The 17997-nt window shown below is 49.9% G+C and overlaps 1 protein-coding gene across 2 annotated transcripts in view; it reads left to right on the top strand.

Moving 5' to 3' along the window:
* The first annotated feature begins 3716 nt into the window (after positions 1-3716).
* Positions 3717-17997, top strand: part of PSMD2 (proteasome 26S subunit ubiquitin receptor, non-ATPase 2) — a 64602-nt gene continuing 50321 nt past the window's right edge. Inside the window, exons 1-3 of one of the 2 annotated variants that reach the window (XM_073589231.1) lie at positions 3717-3948; positions 16711-16767; positions 16937-17101. In XM_073589231.1, coding sequence (XP_073445332.1) covers positions 3841-3948; positions 16711-16767; positions 16937-17101 — 330 coding nt within the window. In that variant the 5' untranslated portion in view covers positions 3717-3840. Of the gene's footprint in view, positions 3949-3994; positions 4291-16710; positions 16768-16936; positions 17102-17997 lie in introns of those variants that run through there. The other variant, XM_073589232.1, reaches the window with a different exon arrangement.

Below are 17997 nucleotides of genomic sequence, written 5' to 3'. Positions count from 1 at the left end.
CTCAGACAGAGGAGTCCAATTCACCTCTCGATTCTGGCGAGCTCTCTGCGGGTTGATGAAGATAACTCTGGATTTTTCATCGGCCTATCATCCCCAGTCTAACGGACAGGTGGAACGGGTCAATCAAGTCCTGACTTCGTACCTTCGGCATTTTTCTAACGCGCACCAGGATGACTGGGTTTCTCTTCTTCCATGGGCTGAATTCGCATACAATAATCACCCCAGTGAAGCCTCTACCAAGTCCCCCTTTTTTGTGGTTTTTGGTCTACATCCCGGCATTCCCCTTCCCGTTTCCCCCACCTCAGGTGTACCGGCAGCGGATGCTGTGTCGATAGATTTCTCCCAGATTTGGAGGGACACCAGGGAGGCCCTTGAGAGAGCCAGTCGCAAAATGAAGAATTACGCCGATAAGAGACGTTTAGATGCTCCTCCGTACTCCCCTGGGGAGAAGGTCTGGCTTTCCTCATGGCATATCAGACTTAAGGTTCCGTCCTATAAGTTGGGCCCACGTTTCATCGGTCCTTTTGAGATTCTAAGGCGCGTCAATGACGTGGCCTACAAATTAAAATTGCCTGCCTCGCTAAGAATTCCCAATGTTTTTCATGTATCCCTCCTCAAGCCTGCGGTATTTAATCACTACCACTCAACTGCTTCGCAAAATTTCCAACCCAGCACTTCTGATAATACCTTTGAGGTTAAAGATATACTCGCCACTAAGACTGTTAGAGGCCGAACGTTGTTTTTGGTCGATTGGAAGGGTTTCGGCCCTGAGGAGAGGTCCTGGGAACCTCGAGAAAACATTAATGCTCCTCGGATCATGAAACGATTTCTCGACAACCTTAGGAGAGGAGGGAGTAGAGGGAGGGGTACTGTCACGGCCGCCGCTGATACTCACCTGCCGTGTCCTGTGCGCACCTCCCGGCGCGCACCCGCTCCCCGGCGCGTCCCCGCTGCTGACCTCCGGCCTCCCCGACGTCGCTCCCACGCTCCTCTGGCCGGAGCTCTGATGGCGTCATGTGACGCGGTGGCTCCGCCCCCAACATGGCGGCGCCCATCGTCTATTTCTGGCAGGCGTCTCCCCAGGTAAGACGCCTGTGAATCATTCTCGGACTGCTGTCCTTTTGGCCAGCGCCCTGCACGCTCTCAGGCCCTGCTACGCTTCACCTCCTACCCCCGCTCTGTTAGGTTTCCTTGACTGTTCTCTCTCGGTTCGCTCCTCTGGCTGTTCCGTTTCCCTGTCTCCTTCCCGGTGTGCTAGCGCTCCTGTGGACTCCTTGTCCGTGCCCTCTCTTACCCGCTCTGTCTCTCTTGCAGCCTCCAGCCACTACCTGCTTCGAACCCTCCAAGTGTCTGCGTCCTTCTGTCTCCTACCACTGACCTCCCGTGCCACTGCCACGCTGACTCTCCACCCTAGTTCCTCTGGTGCTCACCCAGTCGCCCCTTTGGCTCCGGCTGTCACGGTTCCATCCCTTGTGGGCCTGCCCCTAACACTCCCTGTATAGGGGGTGGCTCCACCTGGTCCAGCTCGCCCGCAGGGGCTCTGGGGCCGTGACCCAGAGGGTCCACTCCGTGTTACTCTCCTTGTTTTCTGCCACCTGTAACACTCCGTAACAGCAGTGATGTTAACTCCGGATAATTATTAAGGAAGCACTGCACCACCAGGTTCAAATTGTGAGCCAGGCAAGGTATGTGTGTGAGTTTTGCACGGGCTATGGCTGACACAAAATTACGGCCGTTATCACTGACTACCTTGCCTGCCTCAAGATGTAGACTGCCCAGCCATGACTCAGTTTGTCGCTGCAAGTTGTCAGCCAGTACCTCCGCGGTGTGTCTGTTGTCGCCCAAAGACATCATCTTTAACACAGCCTGCTCACGCTTACCACTAGCTGTTCGATAGTGGGACACCTCATGTGCAACACTGCCAGCTGCGGATGGAGTGCTTGTGTGACTGCGCTCTGTGGACGAGCTTTCGCTTATGGAGGAGGAGGGTTGAAAGCCTACAGCCAACTGTTTCCTATACCGTGGGCTAGGCAGCACTGTTCCACCGCCGCTGTCCACTGTTTGAAAAGTGGACAGCTCTCTAAGGTGAAGGTCTGGAAAAATGGAAAATCTCCTCGGCTTGTTTTTCCAGAGTCACACCCAGATAGCTTCTATTTGTCCGTGATACCAGCCGGTACACGGTAGTGTGTGAGGAGCGTACACCGCTATACGGTGTGTGAAAAAATGAACTCTCGGTAACTCACCAGAACAAAATAATAAAAGTTGGAGTGCTTTGAAAAAAGCAGTTTGAACAGCAGTGTGCACACAGTAATGCAGCTAGCAGATAGCCTTAAAAGGCAGCCTAATCACCACCAGCGCTGCTGCACACAACAAAAATCCTCCCCTTTCACTGCACGCTAACTGTACAGTGAAAAGCGCTATCAGCAGAAGCAATTTTTTTTTTCTTCTTCCCTGCCTAACGCTCTCCCTATTCAGAATCAGCAGCACCTCTCCCTATTATACTGTAAGATCGGCAGAAGTAAGATGGCGGTCGGCGATCACGGCCTTTTATACCCACTGTGACGCCACACAAAGCCAGCCAATCACTTCAATGCCCTTCTCTAAGATGGTGGTGGCCGCTGCCCATGTATTAATCTATGTTTGGAGTATGAAATACAATTTTTTGGAATCTTTTGCATATACTTGCAAGCACTGTAACACCTTGTATGTTTTATCAGAAAAAATGTCTTTTTAGGTTAATAACAAGTTATTTTAACATGATTGATGATTAGACCTGCATTGTAAAAACTTGATTGTTTCAAGGTGTTTGCTTATGTGCGTCAGTGATGCAGATTCCTTGTAATATGGGTGTAAAATGAGCAGTGGCATGCTTTTTGTCTTTTTTTTTTTACCTGAGGCATCCTATTTGTATAAATGTGTGACTAATAAATTGTTTAATATACATTCCTTTGTTCTTCATTGCATGTATGATGGCATGTTATTCTGGAAGCGATAGAAAAATATTTTGTACCCCAAAATGTTACCAAAAATTACCCTAATTTATCGCGCACAAAACCAGCCCTCATTCAGGTCCATGGAACTATAGGAGGGCCCCATGTTACTGCTAGAACAAAGACTCTGGAAAAGCGCCATGGCTCCAGCCCCCTCAGATAAAATCCAGCGAATTCTGCGCTCCCAAATTCTTCAAAATGGCGACTACAGTTCATGAATTTGGCGCAAAGTCAGAATTTTTTTTCTGAACTGTTTTTGTGACTCTTGTGGTGCCAAAAGTTGCTCGTTTTTGCAAAGTGGTGCAAAATTTGAGTCCACATACTAACAGACTCAAAAATACACCTGGAACCTGGACGGGGGAGAAGTTGCACCAAGTTTTGCAACTTTTAAAAAAAGTTACAGTTGCATCAGGTGAAAAGATCCTGAATTGCTAAACACCACCCACAAAGTAACAAACAAACAAAAAATGGGCAAACATATAGAAAGTAGATTAAAAAAACACAAATAGAATAATGAATTGGGTGAAAACAAAACCCAGGCGCAAAGGCAATGGTAAAATGTCTGCCTCCACTCACAATAACTGGCCCAACACAGTATACACAGGGGACGGAAATAATACTCCTATAGCCACACAACTGGAGGAGCACCAACATGGAGGAAACACACCTGTACAACGGAGTACCAATATGGCGGGCTCACGTGACTGACAGCGCATGCTCCACACTCGGACAATGGCGCTCCCCAGGTCGCAGCGCTTCTCCCTGCGTAAACGTCTGTAGTTTACGTACTGTGCGCGCATGCGTCCATCAGCCGGTCTATGTGCTTCTGAACTGAGACTCATCGGCGGCCATGGAGGAACAGAGCCGGAGTCAACAGACAACCCCGAGCGGGAAGGGCAAGGAGGCCGCCGGCGAGCAGCGCGACCCTGCGAAGGATAAGAAGGAGGAGCAAGAGCTGGTGAGAGAATGGGCGAACGTGCTGTGTCACGGTGAGGGAGAGTCAGCGGCCTACACCGGGGAGAGCTGAGTCACCCGGGCCCGTACATAGCAGATGCCCACGGGAGGCTGCAGGAGCAGAGCCCATGTGTGCCATAATGTAGTGCGAGCTATATGGCCGGGTGCAGCCCTCATCCCCTGCGCTGTAAGGCCATGTTCACACCGTCAGGATTTACCTCAGTATTTGTAAGCCAGAATCAGACCTGCAGAAGTGTGCTGTAAAATACGGGGCAAATCCAGAACGTGGCCGAACTCCGGTATGACATTTGGGCTTACGAGGACCCAGCACTCCCTCCTTGTCATAGTAAGTAGCCCCCCCACACCGCTCCCCTCTTATAGCCTCCTGTGCTGAGGACCTTGGGGGCGCTCCCCTCATAGCCTCCTGTGCTGAGGACCTTGGGGGCGCTCCCCTCATAGCCTCCTGTGCTGAGGACCTGGGGGGCGCTCCCCTCTTATAGTCTCCTGTGCGGAGGACCTGGGGGGACGCTCCCCTCTTATATCCTCCTGTGCTGAGGACCTGGGGGACGCTCCCCTCTTATAGCCTCCTGTGCTGAGGACCTTGGGGGCGCTCCCCTCATAGCCTCCTGTGCTGAGGACCTGGGGGGCGCTCCCCTCTTATAGCCTCCTGTGCTGAGGACCTTGGGGGCGCTCCCCTCATAGCCTCCTGTGCTGAGGACCTGGGGGACGCTCCCCTCTTATAGCCTCCTGTGCTGAGGACCTGGGGGGGCGCTCCCCTCTTATATCCTCCTGTGCTGAGGACCTGGGGGGCGCTCCCCTCTTATAGCCTCCTGTGCTGAGGACCTTGGGGGCGCTCCCCTCATAGCCTCCTGTGCTGAGGACCTGGGGGGCGCTCCCCTCTTATAGCCTCCTGTGCGGAGGACCTTGGGGGCGCTCCCCTCATAGCCTCCTGTGCTGAGGACCTGGGGGGCGCTCCCCTCTTATAGCCTCCTGTGCTGAGGACCTGGGGGGCGCTCCCCTCTTATAGTCTCCTGTGCGGAGGACCTGGGGGGACGCTCCCCTCTTATAGCCTCCTGTGCTGAGGACCTGGGGGACGCTCCCCTCTTATAGCCTCCTGTGCTGAGGACCTGGGGGGGCGCTCCCCTCTTATAGCCTCCTGTGCGGAGGACCTGGGGGGGCGCTCCCCTCTTATAGCCTCCTGTGCGGAGGACCTGGGGGACGCTCCCCTCTTATAGCCTCCTGTGCGGAGGACCTGGGGGGACGCTCCCCTCTTATAGCCTCCTGTGCTGAGGACCTGGGGGGGCGCTCCCCTCTTATAGCCTCCTGTGCGGAGGACCTGGGGGGGGCGCTCCCCTCTTATAGCCTCCTGTGCTGAGGACCTGGGGGGACGCTCCCCTCTTATAGCCTCCTGTGCGGAGGACCTGGGGGGACGCTCCCCTCTTATAGCCTCCTGTGCGGAGGACCTGGGGGGACGCTCCCCTCTTATAGCCTCCTGTGCGGAGGACCTGGGGGGACGCTCCCCTCTTATAGCCTCCTGTGCGGAGGACCTGGGGGGACGCTCCCCTCTTATAGCCTCCTGTGCGGAGGACCTGGGGGGACGCTCGCCTCCTGTGCGGAGGACCTGGGGGGACGCTCCCCTCTTATAGCCTCCTGTGCGGAGGACCTGGGGGGACGCTCCCCTCTTATAGCCTCCTGTGCGGAGGACCTGGGGGGACGCTCCCCTCTTATAGCCTCCTGTGCTGAGGACCTGGGGGGTGTTGTTTTCATTCAGTGTTTGGTCTATCCCTCTTCCGCAGCGCTGTCATTATCCTGTGCCGATTCTGTGTCCCCCTGTAGTGCGAATATAAAAATAGCTGTTTTGAGTCCATATTGAAATATATAAAATGCATTCAGACCATTAAATTTTGCGTTTCTGGTCAAACATTTAGATAGACAGACAATGCTCGCAGTGACACAATCTTGAGATCTGTTTGTTCACTTCAGCTTCTATATGTTTGTTGTTTGTCATTGTAAAACATTAAGGTTTACTTAACCTCAGTCTGTGGTGGTTTTATCTAAATCCTTGTGGCTTTTATATTCTAAGGGCCCCGTCACACATAGCGATCAGCGACCCCCTTCCGGTATCGCTGATCGCTGTAGGAAACCGCTGGACATTTCTTTTGTCGCTGGTCTCCTGCTGGCCAGCACGCATCGCTGCGTGTGACAGGCGGGAGACCAGCGATCTGCTGGTAACTACTGTACACATTGGGTATCCAAGGGACGTGCGTCCCTTAGATACCCGATGTGTACGTTAGTTACCAGCTCCCTGCATCAGCGCGCTGGTAACTAACAAACACAGCGATGCCGCGCGCTCGGCGTCGCTGTGCTGATAGCTGGTGAAGCTGTCTGTTTGACAGCTCACCAGCAATCACATAGCGACTCACCAGCGATCCTGACACGTTGATATCGTTGTCGGGATCGCTGGTGAGTCGCTGTGTGTGACTCCAGCTTAAGGGTTTTAGGCCCATTGTCTGATGATTCCATGATATCTGTTTCATTCGACCTTGAGGCTGTGTGGACACGTGCAGAAATGCTGCGGAAATGTCCGCAGCATTTCCGCAACTCCTGCCGCGGGTAAAACGCATGCGAGTTCACTTGCGTTTTTCCCACAAAAAACAAGCGTTTTGCAAGCGTTTTTTGCTTGCGGAATGCTTGCACATTCCAAGCAATTTCAAGCATCACTTGGAAATGTGATTGACAGGTTGGTCACGCTTGTCAAGCATAGTGCTTGACAAGTGTGACCAACTTTTTACTATTGATGCTGCCTATGCAGCATCAGTAGAAAAAGATAGGATGTTAAAAATAATAATAATAAAAAATATATTATTCTTCTCACCTTCTGACGGCCCCCGATCTGCTCTGCAGTGCTCTCGGCATCTTCTGGTCCCAGTAATGCTTTGCGCGAAGGACCTAAGATGACGTCACGCTTGCGAGAGCGCGACGTCATCAGCGGTCATTCGCGCAAAGCATTACTGGGACTGGAAGATGCCGGGAGCTTGGTGAGAGGCGGGAAGGACTTCGGGGGCAGCCGGAGGGTGATTATATCTCTATTTTTTATTTTTATTATGTTTTTTACAGGGATATGGTACCCAGGGCCTGGATGACAGTCTCCTCTCCTCCAGACCCTGGGTACCATCCACACATTGAGCGCTCACTTTATGCATGGTGGGCATAGCCACATGCGTAAAGTGAGCGTGTCAATGCAATCCTATGGGTGCGTAATCGCCGAGATTCTGCAAAAAGAATGAGCATGCTGCATATTTTTCCGCTATGCGATTCCGCAGCGGAAAAGTCAGCATTAGCACAGCATTGCGGAATCCCATACGATTGCATGGGATGCATTTTCTTTGTGTTTTCGCAGCGATTCCGCAGCGGAAAAACGCCACGAAAACACTAAATAAACGCAACGTATGAGTTACACATGAGTGTAAATACCAGACAGATGATGTTTAAAAGCCTCTTGGTGATTGATGATGTGAGTACTGTATATAGTTAATCTTTATATATACTTAATCATTATATGTATTCAATCTTTATATGTACTTTACGTTTGTATCTTAAAATATACAAAAGTGTACGCAATCATGCTATTCCTTTAATTTTGTACTTTGAAATAAAATTGCGTTATATCGCAAGTAGTAGCCTTCTTTAAAGCCGTATCCGAACCTTAGTGTTAAAAACTTGGCAATACCCCCCAATTGCATGTGAATGGCCCAGGAGACCCCCTATTTGCCTGCATTGGATGAGGGATGTTAGTGGAGCTGGAGGCAAGGTTCACACCACGATTTTCTACTTTGCTACGTTTTTTGTTGCGTGTAATGAAAAACAAAACCCACAACTGATCAACTGGAACTGATGCAAATGAACGCAGAATAAATAAAGGATGTACATGTTTGTTTCTGGTATACATTTCTTTATTGCCTTATTGGGGGACACATTACCATGGGTGTATGCTGCTGCTAGGAGGCTGACACTATGCAAAACAAGAAAATTAGCTCCTCCCCGGCAGTATACACCCACCGACAGGCACCAAGTACCTCAGTTTGTGCTTAGTGTCTGTAGGAGGCGGACCAGGATCTCCCCAGATCCGCATCTAACAAATTCTTTTTCCTTTCAGGTTTTAGTTGTGTGTATTAATTTTTTTTCAATTTATTTTTCAGATTCAGCATCAGGAAACAGGATGTGAGTTCATCCTGCTTTTCCATATCAAGCGGCTGAGCGAGCAATGTGGTATTGCCCACATCGCAACTCTCAGGACCGCAGGCAGGACCTTCCCCTATCACCCTCGGGTGCTATGGGCTATTGACGGGTGGCCGGTCCTAGCCGATTCCCCTCCTCACCCCTCTCCCGGGACAGGGCTGAGAGGAAGACGGCGGTTGCCAGCGGTGAAGTTTCCCCTGCCAGCATGAGTTTGGCGCCGTCTTCTGCACCATACGGACATGGTGCGGGTACAGAGGATCGCCTCTCCCAGCGGCCTACTCTCTATCGTGGGCCCCTGCGGTCAACCTCTTCAGTGACGTCAGGTAAGCTGATCTGAATGTCCCCTCCAGCCCCGCTCTCAAAAATGGACCCAAGCTGACCCATTCAGCCCCATTACAGGCAGTACAGCTCCCCCTGTTTGAAATACCCGCCCTTCAGTCTCTCCACATTAATGTTCAGGATCGGTGCCTCTTATGACTGATTTGAATTTCCTGCCCTTTTTTTCACTGTGTGCTCTGTCAGACGCGCGCCTCTTCTGCTATCACTGGGGGGGTCCAGCGGTGGTTTCCGCAGGCAGCAACCTACCCGGTACCTTCACTGTCCCTGCGGCTACACTGGCTCCGGGCGCGCCGTCGCATGTTAGTGCAAAGGGAAGAGCTTTCACTTTCAGTTTGAAAGCATCCTCTTCCCTCTCTGCGTGCGCTTTCTTCGCGCGCTTTTTAGCCCATCACAGGGCTGCTTTCACTCTAGCGCTGTCAGTCTGACCTTAACCAAGCCTCCCCTCGGTCCTCTTCCAATCACGCGGCTCGGTGGTTAAGCCCCGCCCACCGCTAGCATTTCCTGTCATTTCTGGATATCATCTTCTCTCCCTTCACCGGATCTCTTCCTGGGGGACACAACGGTGTTTTGCTCTGCATCTGAACCTCGGTAGGCTCGGCGCTTCTACAGTCTGACGCTATAATTAGCTCTCCACGGCAGTTCCCTATCAGGTAGCGCTACTACCTCATAGACATATGCCCAATCCTGCAGGGGCTCTCTGTTCTAGACCCACTGCTATTCACTACGCCTGCGCGTGCTGTAAAAAGAAGAGGGCATCGGGTCAGTCGTCTCCTTTCTGCCCGTCCTGCAGCCCTTCCACCATGTCTGCCCCTCAGGAGCACTCCAAGCCCCGGAATGAGAGCACCCCACCCCCTGAGTGGGCCGTTGCAATATCTCAGTCGGTCTCTGATCTGACTAAAGTTTCTCAGTCTCTGGTCCAGGTCTTAGAACGGTTACCCCAGCTATCTACAGCCACCTGTGCGCCGACCGCCCCTCACGGTGAGTCGCCTGCACCTGACCGCGACCTTTAGACAGACAGGCCGGGTTGGGGCTCTAGGAAGCGGGTTCTGTCTGGCTCTTCTTCCAGCTCGCAAGGTCCTTCCGCTTCTAACAGGCTACGCTCCTCGTCTCCCTCATCAGCAAACGACCCTAGGTCAGAAGAGGATTCCCAATCTGGATCTGACTCAGAGGCGGACAACATAGCTAGAACTTGGGACATGGTGGATAGTCTCGTATCGGCTATATTCCAAACCCTCAAGATAAAGGAGGATAAGGCACCCCCTCAGGAATGCTCTGTTTCTTTTAAGAGAGCGAGGCCTCCCTCTCGAACCTTTCCTAATCACAAGGAGTTCGACACTTCCTTAGCCAATCACTGGCAACATCCTGAGAAACGTTTTTCAGGCCACAAGTACTTAGATGTGCTATATCCCTTCGATGCGGATCTAGTCACAAAATGGACCAAAGCTCCCGAGGTAGATCCACCAGTTTCCCGTCTGTCTTCTAAGACGGTTCTGTCCCTTCCGGACGGAGCTTCGCTTAAAGATCCGACAGGCAAATAGAATCGTTGGCTAAGTCAATTTTTGAGGCATCCGGCGCCTCCCTCTGTCCTATTTTCGCCTCCGCTTGGGTGGCGAAAGTCACTTCAGCTTGGGCAAAAATTTTCGCAAGGGCATTTCGACGGCAGCACCTTAGGACGAGCTGGCAGATTTAGCAGACCAGATTTCATCCCAGCAGCACCGGCCCTCCGCTTCCAGAGACCGGAGAAAACCATCTTATAAACCCGCCCCCCCCGCTGGAAATCAAGAGGTCAGCCCTCCGGTCTGGCAGATTTTTATCTAAGTGATGGGTCACCCCCACCTGGAAATCCTTCCAGGGTGGGAGGCAGACTTTCCTCTTTCAAGGACGCATGGCTATCCGTTGTCGACGACGCTTGGGTCAGGGAAATCATCACATCCAGATACAAAATCGAATTTTCTTTCCCCCCCCCCCAAACAGTCGCTTCTTGATTTGTCTCGACCCCCCAAGACAGCGGTCCCAGATTCCAGGGTTCCTTCAGGCCGTCTCCTCCCTCCTTTCCGCCAGGGTTATCGTTCCCGTTCCTTCAAACGAACAGTTTTCAGGGTTCTACTCGAATCTCTTTATAGTCCCGAAAAGATGGCTCCCTTCGTCCAATTTTGGACCTCAAGTTGCTCAACCGCCACGTGAGGATCCTACACTTCAAGATGGAGTCTCTGCGTTCGGTAATAGTCTCGATGGAACCCGGAGAGTTCCTCTGCTCTGTGGACATACAGGATGCCTACCTCCACATCCCTATTTTTTTGCTACATCAGAGATATCTCCACTTTGCGATTCAGGACAATCTCTACCAGTTCACGCCCCTTCCCTTCGGCCTAGCCTCCGCTCCCCGTGTCTTTACGAAGGTGATGGCAACAGTCATGGCCATCCTTCGATCCAGGGGGATTCTCATCATCCCTTACCTGGACGATCTCCTGATCAAGGGCTCGTTCCGCCAAGACTGTCTTCAGAGTCTTCAGATAACCCTGGATGCTCTCGGACGCCTCGGATGGATAGTCAACAAGGAGAAGTCCATCCTGCACCCTACCCAGCGTCTGAACTTTTTGGGCATGGAATTCGACACGAATCTAGCCGGGGTGTTTCTACCGAGGGACAGGTTTTCAATCCTTTGCAAGGGAATCCGATCACTAAAACGCTCGAGGATCGTGTCCCTTCGGTCCTGCATGAGGGTCCTGGGGAAGATGATGGCTTCCATGGAAGCAGTGCCTTTCGCACAATTTCACTCTCGCCCTCTCCAGCTGTTCCTCTGGGACAAGACTTCGTTTTCTCTGGACCGCCCCATCCTCCTTCCGCTCAGAGTCCGACAATCGCTGACTTGGTGGACTTTGCCGGCGCCAGTTCTCCAGGGAAGGTCCTTTCTTCCGCCTCAGTGGCAAGTCATCACCACCGATGCCAGTCTCCTGGGATGGGGGGGCGGTTTACCATTGGAAAATGGCCCAAGGGCGCTGGAGCGTCAAGGAGGCTCTTCTTCCCATCAACCTTCTGGAGATCAGAGCAATCTTCCTTGCTCTCCTTCGTTGGCAGCCTCTCCTCGTAGGCAAACCAGTCCGCATTCAGTCAGACAATGCCACGGCTGTGGTGTACATAAACCACCAGGGCGGTACTCACAGCAGGCAGGTAATGTCAGAAGTGGCGAAGATACTGCGTTGGGCAGAGCGTCACGTTCCGGCGATCACCGCCATTCACATTCCAGGGGTGGAGAATTGGGCAGCCGACTTCTTCAGTCGCCAGGGTCTAGCGTCAGGCGAATGGTCCCTTCATCCCACAGTCTTCAATCAGATATGCTAGCGTTGGGGCACCCCGGACGTCGATCTCATGGCATCTCGGATGAACTACAAAGTTCCTCAAGTTGTAGCCAGGTCCAGGGATCCTCTAGCCGTCGGTTGCGACGCCCTGGTAATTCCGTGGTTCCAGTTCCAACTGCCTTACCTGTTTCCTCCCCTTGCCCTAATCCCAATGGTGGTCAAAAAGATAGTCAGAGGGCATCCCAGTCATTCTGGTGGCTCCAGACTGGCTAAGACGTCCTTGGTACACGGAGTTGGTGAACATGCTCGCGGACATCCCCTGGAGGCTTCCAGACCGTCCAGATCTTCTCTCACAAGGCCCCCTTTACCACCAGAGTTCTCAGTCTGAGTTTAACGGCATGGCCGTTGAGGCTGCAATTCTGAGAGAATCAGGGTTTTCCAGACGGGTCATTCAAACCATGAGCAGAGCTAGTAAGCCAGCCTCCTCCCGCATTTACCATAGGTACTGGAAGGCATTTTTCCGTTGGTGCAGTGATAACGATGTTTTTCCATTGTCGTTCTCCATTCCATCCATACTTGGCTTCCTCCAGTCCGGTTTGGATGCGGGCCTGTGATCTGGCTTCCTTACCGCAGGTGAAGACTTTTCTCCAAGGAGTCGCCCATGTGGCTCCTCCTCATCATTCTCCGATAGATCCGTGTGATCTTAATCTCGTTCTTGGCGCTCTCCAAAAGGCGCCGTTCGAACCAATCCAGGACATTCCTCTGTCCCTTCTCTCAGGGCTGTGGAGTCGGTGCTCATTTTGGTGGAGTCGGAGTTGGAGTCGGTATAAAATGGACCGACTCCGACTCCTAAAATATATAATAAATTGGGTACAGTAATTCAATGCAGGATGTGCTGAATATTTTTTCATAGGAGTTTGGGAAAGTTATGAAATGTCCTATAAATGGCTGTTATATTCCTGATCTAAGGCTACATTCACACACAGCGTTTTTCCTGTGTTTTTTGAGGATACGTTTTTCAGCTGCAAAAGCTGATCATCTTTTTAAAAAACTGCATCACCTGAAAGGTTTTTGAGCTCATAGATCATGTTTTCAATAGCAAAAGCAGATTAGAAATCTGCTCTATCTATCCATTTATCCATATCTGTCTATCCATATCGTATCTGTACCAAAAAGAATGAAAACTGGGTAGTACACCAATATATATTCTGTTCTATATAAATATCTTGATTATTGGATCATAAAAATGATTAAATGTCTGAGGTTCACATTGTACTACAATAAATTTTTCACTTAAATATAAGCAATATGTGTGGGAGTCGGAGTTGGAGTCGGTGTAAGGGAAATTGAGGAGTCGGAGTCGCAGGTTTGGCTTACCGACTCCACAGCCCTGCCTTCTCTCATGGAAGGTGGCTTTTTTAATCGCCATTACATCCATCATGAGAGTTTCTGAGCTGGCGGCTTTATCCTGTCGTTCCCCGTACCTAATCCTCCACCAAGATAAGGTCGTTCTCAGGCCAGTTCCTTCCTTTCTTCCAAAGGTGCTATCCCCCTTTCACATTAACGAAGATATCGTCCTTCCATCGTTTTGTCTTGCGCCTGTTCATCCTCTGGAAAAGTCGCTCCACAAACTGGATGTAGTGAGAGCCTTGTGAGTTTATCTTGCCAGGACCACTTCTTTTCACCAATCCGACACCCTGCTTGTCATCTCTGAAGGTCGCCGGAAAGGGCTTCCGGCATCCAAATCCACAATTGCTCGCTGGATTCGTTCTACCATCCTGGAAGCCTACCGACTTCAGGAAAAACGGCCCCTTCCGGGAGTGAGAGCCCACTCCACCCGGGCTCTAGGGGCTTCTTTGGCTGTGCGACCCCAGGCTTCGGTCTTACGACTTTGCAGAGCCGCGACCTGGTCGTCTTTGCACACCTTTGCGAGGTTCTACAGGATTCATACCCAGGCTTCGTCTGATGCAGCTCTTGGTAGGAAGGTTCTGCAGGTGGCGGTCGCACATTTGCCGACCTAAGTCCTTCCTCCTTTCGTTCCTTTATGGCTGTTCCCACCCTCGGAACTGCTTTGGAACGTCCCATGGTAATCTGTGTCCCCCAATAAGGCGATAAAGAGGGATTTTGGGTTCTTACCGTAAAATCTTTCTTGGAGCCTTCATTGGGGGACACAGCACCCTCCCTGTTTAAGTTGTACCGTGTTGGGTCTTTGAGTCCCTTGTTGGGTTGGTACATATGTTCATAGTTTTTGGTTGCTTCTCCTACTGCTTTTTCACCAACTGAGGTACTTGGTGCCTGTCGGTGTGTGTATACTGCCGGGGAGGAGCTAATTTTCTTGTTTTGCATAGTGTCAGCCTCCTAGCAGCAGCAGCATACACCCATGGTAAATCTGTGTCCTCCAATGAAGGCTCCAAGAAAGAGAGTTTACGGTAAGAACCCCAAATCCCTCTTTTTATAGCTTAAGAGGATCACTGAAATAGGTCTTAAATTTGTCCATCTTTCGTAGCAATTATTTTGAATATCTGAAAAGTTTTAATTTTTACAAGGGGGTGACTGGCAGCATCTTTTTACTTATTTTCCTGCCCTTTATTTTTCATTTATTTCCCATAATCTTCACTCACATAATGTCTTAAATGATCTTTGGGGGCAATTTGTCGTAGATTATTTTTATTGCTGATTTTTCCCTGTAACTGGGGTTGATGTAGTAGCCATATTTACATGGGAAATTCACCCTGATGCTTACATAGCAGAGCTGACAGGTTCTGGTAGGACTCAGCAGCTCATACTCCCTTCCTACACTCAGTGATCACATGACCGCTGGGGCCGGAGGAGGAAGCACTGTCAGTGCTTCATATTAATGAATACACAGCACATGTTCAGTGTTGTGTACACACATTCTTCCATATGTCCCAAACATTCTGAAGAGGCCTTCATAAGAGAAAATAACTTTACCATGGTACCCTCCAGTCCCTCCAAGGTCATTTTCTGGATGAAGCCTTGGAAGAATGATTATCTGGAGAAGATAAGGGGAGTGTTAAGCTGTGTTACACATTTCGACTTACCAGCGATCCCGACAACGATATCAACGTGTCAGGATCGCTGGTAAGTCGCTACATGATCGCTGGTGAGCTGTCAAACATGGGACAGCTTCACCAGCGATCAGCACAGCGACGCCGAGTGTGCGGCGTCGCTGTGTACATTAGTTACCAGCGCGCTGATGCAGGGAGCTGGTAACTAACGTACACATCGGGTATCCAAGGGACGTGCGTTACGTTAGTTACCAGCTGATCGCTGGTCTCCCGCCTGTCACATGCAGCGATGCGTGCTGGCCAGCGGGAGACCAGCGACCAAAGAAAAGTGCATAGATTTCCAAGAGCGATCAGCGATACCGGCAGGGGGACCGGTCGCTGATTGCTGTCACACACAGCGATCTCGCTGGTGAGATCGCTGTTGTGTCACAAAACTTGTGACTCAGCAGCGATCTCGCTAGCGAGAACGCTGTGTGTGACGGGGCCTTTACCATGAGTCCTGTATCATGCTGACAGAAAAGCATCCTGAGACCATTCATGGTTCACATATGTTCACATGTCCAGTAATCATCAGTTAGAACGGATCTGTTTTTTACTTACTGGATCAGTTTCAAATAAATACTTATTTTTCCACCTTCAGTAAAAAAACAAAAAAACAGATCCTATCAAATGCAGAAACACGGATGGTTATTTAGTCCTTTTTCATAGACTTCGGTGTAAAACAAAAAAAAAGATTGCAGTTGAAATGTTTTTTTGTTCAGGTGAACAAAAAAGTTGTATTTGCACAATATTTTTGCCAAGAGGTTGCTGCTGGATCTGTTCTAACTGATGAATACTGGACATGGGAACATAGCCTAAGTGGCTCAGTCAGCAAAATATTGACATTTTGGGTTTATGGTCATTGAACTCACAAGATGTGAATCTCATTGAGAAGCTGTGGTCAATCTTCAAAAAGCTAGTGGACAAACAAAACACAGGAATTGTTAAACTTCAAGCATTTCTGGGTTGGCGTTGGGCTAGAAGCTGATATCCAACATGCCGGGGTGAATTGCAGGAGCCTTTAGAAAAAAAGTAGTCAACCCTGTAAATTGTATCCAGTATAAATTCTGTTGCCATCTGGGCGGTTTTTTTGAAGGCAGCTCCAGTGCGACTATTGCTTGCTTATTTCTGAGCTTGTATACCACTTATATGGAAGCATTGTATATACTGCACTGGCAGATATTCAAACAAGTAATGTACTCACTGCCACACCAGTTATTCAGTAGTGTCCTGTATGTCGTCTTTTGAAGTATGGCCAAAATTTTTGCTGACTTTATTTATGTTTGGTGTGTTTTTGAGATCAATAGTTAATGGCCACACAAACTTGCAGATTCATAGTGGTGTACTGTAAAATTGCACAGCCTATACTTGAAAACTACGCCGGCTGCAAGTCATTGTTGATTACGATCTCCACTGTATTGAGCCGTGCCCGTAAGGTTCTACTTCCGTAGTTTCTTACTGTTTTGTGGCAGGTTTCTAGCAGAAGAGAGGTCTGCACTAGTGATGAGCGAACATGCTTGGATAAGGTGTTATGAGCATGCTCGAATAATATGTTCGAGTCCCCGCGATGGCATGTCTCGCCGCTGTTAGGCAATACCTGCATGCACTGTGGTTGTCTAACAGCCAAGTATGTTGCAGCTGTCGATGAGCCGCCGAGATACAGGTTCGGGGACTCACATATTACTTGAGCATGCCGAAGTCACTCAAAACTCGAGCATGCCCTGATAACACCTTATCCAAGCACGATCACTCAACAGTAGTCTGCCCATAAGTACAATAATAAGGCGGCCTTCTCATTTCACGTTCTCCTTGTTTTCACAGTCTGAAGAAGACAAGCAACTGCAAGATGAACTTGAAATGCTCGTGGAGAGACTGGGGGTCAGTATCCTGCTGGTTTTGCGGTCTACTGGGGAACATGTCTTGGTAGATGTCACTAGATGATAGACTTCCTGCAGTTTCCTTCCTATTGGACTCTGTGCATGTCGAGGTAAATATATTATGTGGTCACTCATTTTTTGTACTGGTCGTGATTTTTTTTTTTCTCTAGGAGAAGGACAGCTCCCTGTACAAACCGGCTCTGGAGGAACTCCGTAGGCAGATCCGCTCGTCCACCACTTCCATGACCTCTGTTCCAAAACCTTTGAAGTTCTTAAGGCCACACTATGGAAAACTTAAGGAGATATATGAGGAAATGACACCAGGAGAAAATAAGGTGAATGTGTTTTTTTTTTTTTGTTTGTTTGTTTGTTTTTTTTTTTTTTACATAGTCCCTTGTATTAAGCTTGTGTGTAGCTTCTCTTATTTTCTCTACTAAGCATTGCCCAAACGGCAGTCACTCCCCTCAGCCCCATCCTCTTCTGGAAGTCTTCGTCTTTCATGACCAAAACAGTTTGAAAATGATTGTATTTCACTCCCTGTAAGACAAAGGGGCCAATGCATCAAAGCTTTTACACCAGAAAAGTACATAAAACCTTTGAAAAGTCGCAAAATTTTTGTGCAATGCAGAGTGGTGAAAAAATTTGGAAACTTTTGACGTTTTCACACACATTTGGTCACATGTGAGATATACGTGGCCTCGCCCAATGGAAGTGGATTTAGCAAGGCTAGACACGTGTGGGCAGAAGTATGCAAATTGCCCGATGTCGACACCGCCATGGGAGAAGCCTGACAGCATTCTTTGTGTGCGAAGTGAGAATTCACATAGTGACTGCAGACTTTAGTCCCAAGCCTGGACAACCCCTTTAATGAATTTGGTGCTTTGTACTCCATTACTGGTGTAGCATGATGTACGCTATGTCAGTCTTGTGAATCAGCCCCATAGTATAAGGTAATTGTGTGGTGTACGGCATAATAATTGGCCTGCTAAAGTACAATGAAAAGAGTGGTCGGTGTTTGGCTGCACGAGAAGAGAGATACTTCTGTAAGATGGCTTAGATTAATGTCTGCAGTAAGGACTGAGCCTGGTAATTGGGCTTCTCCAAGAATGTTTATTGGAGCCATCTGAATAAAGACAATGCCGTTTTATTTTCAGTTTTCATGGTGAACAGTTTTTCTTGCTGTGCAGACGGCTTTCAAAAATGGGAATAGGACATGGGGCACCCAAACCGC

The sequence above is a fragment of the Dendrobates tinctorius genome, unplaced genomic scaffold (assembly GCF_039654945.1).
Source record: "Dendrobates tinctorius isolate UK_male_01 unplaced genomic scaffold, ASM3965494v1 ptg000107l, whole genome shotgun sequence".
Classification (NCBI taxonomy): domain Eukaryota; kingdom Metazoa; phylum Chordata; class Amphibia; order Anura; family Dendrobatidae; genus Dendrobates; species Dendrobates tinctorius.
This window is presented reverse-complemented; position numbering and strand designations above follow the sequence as displayed.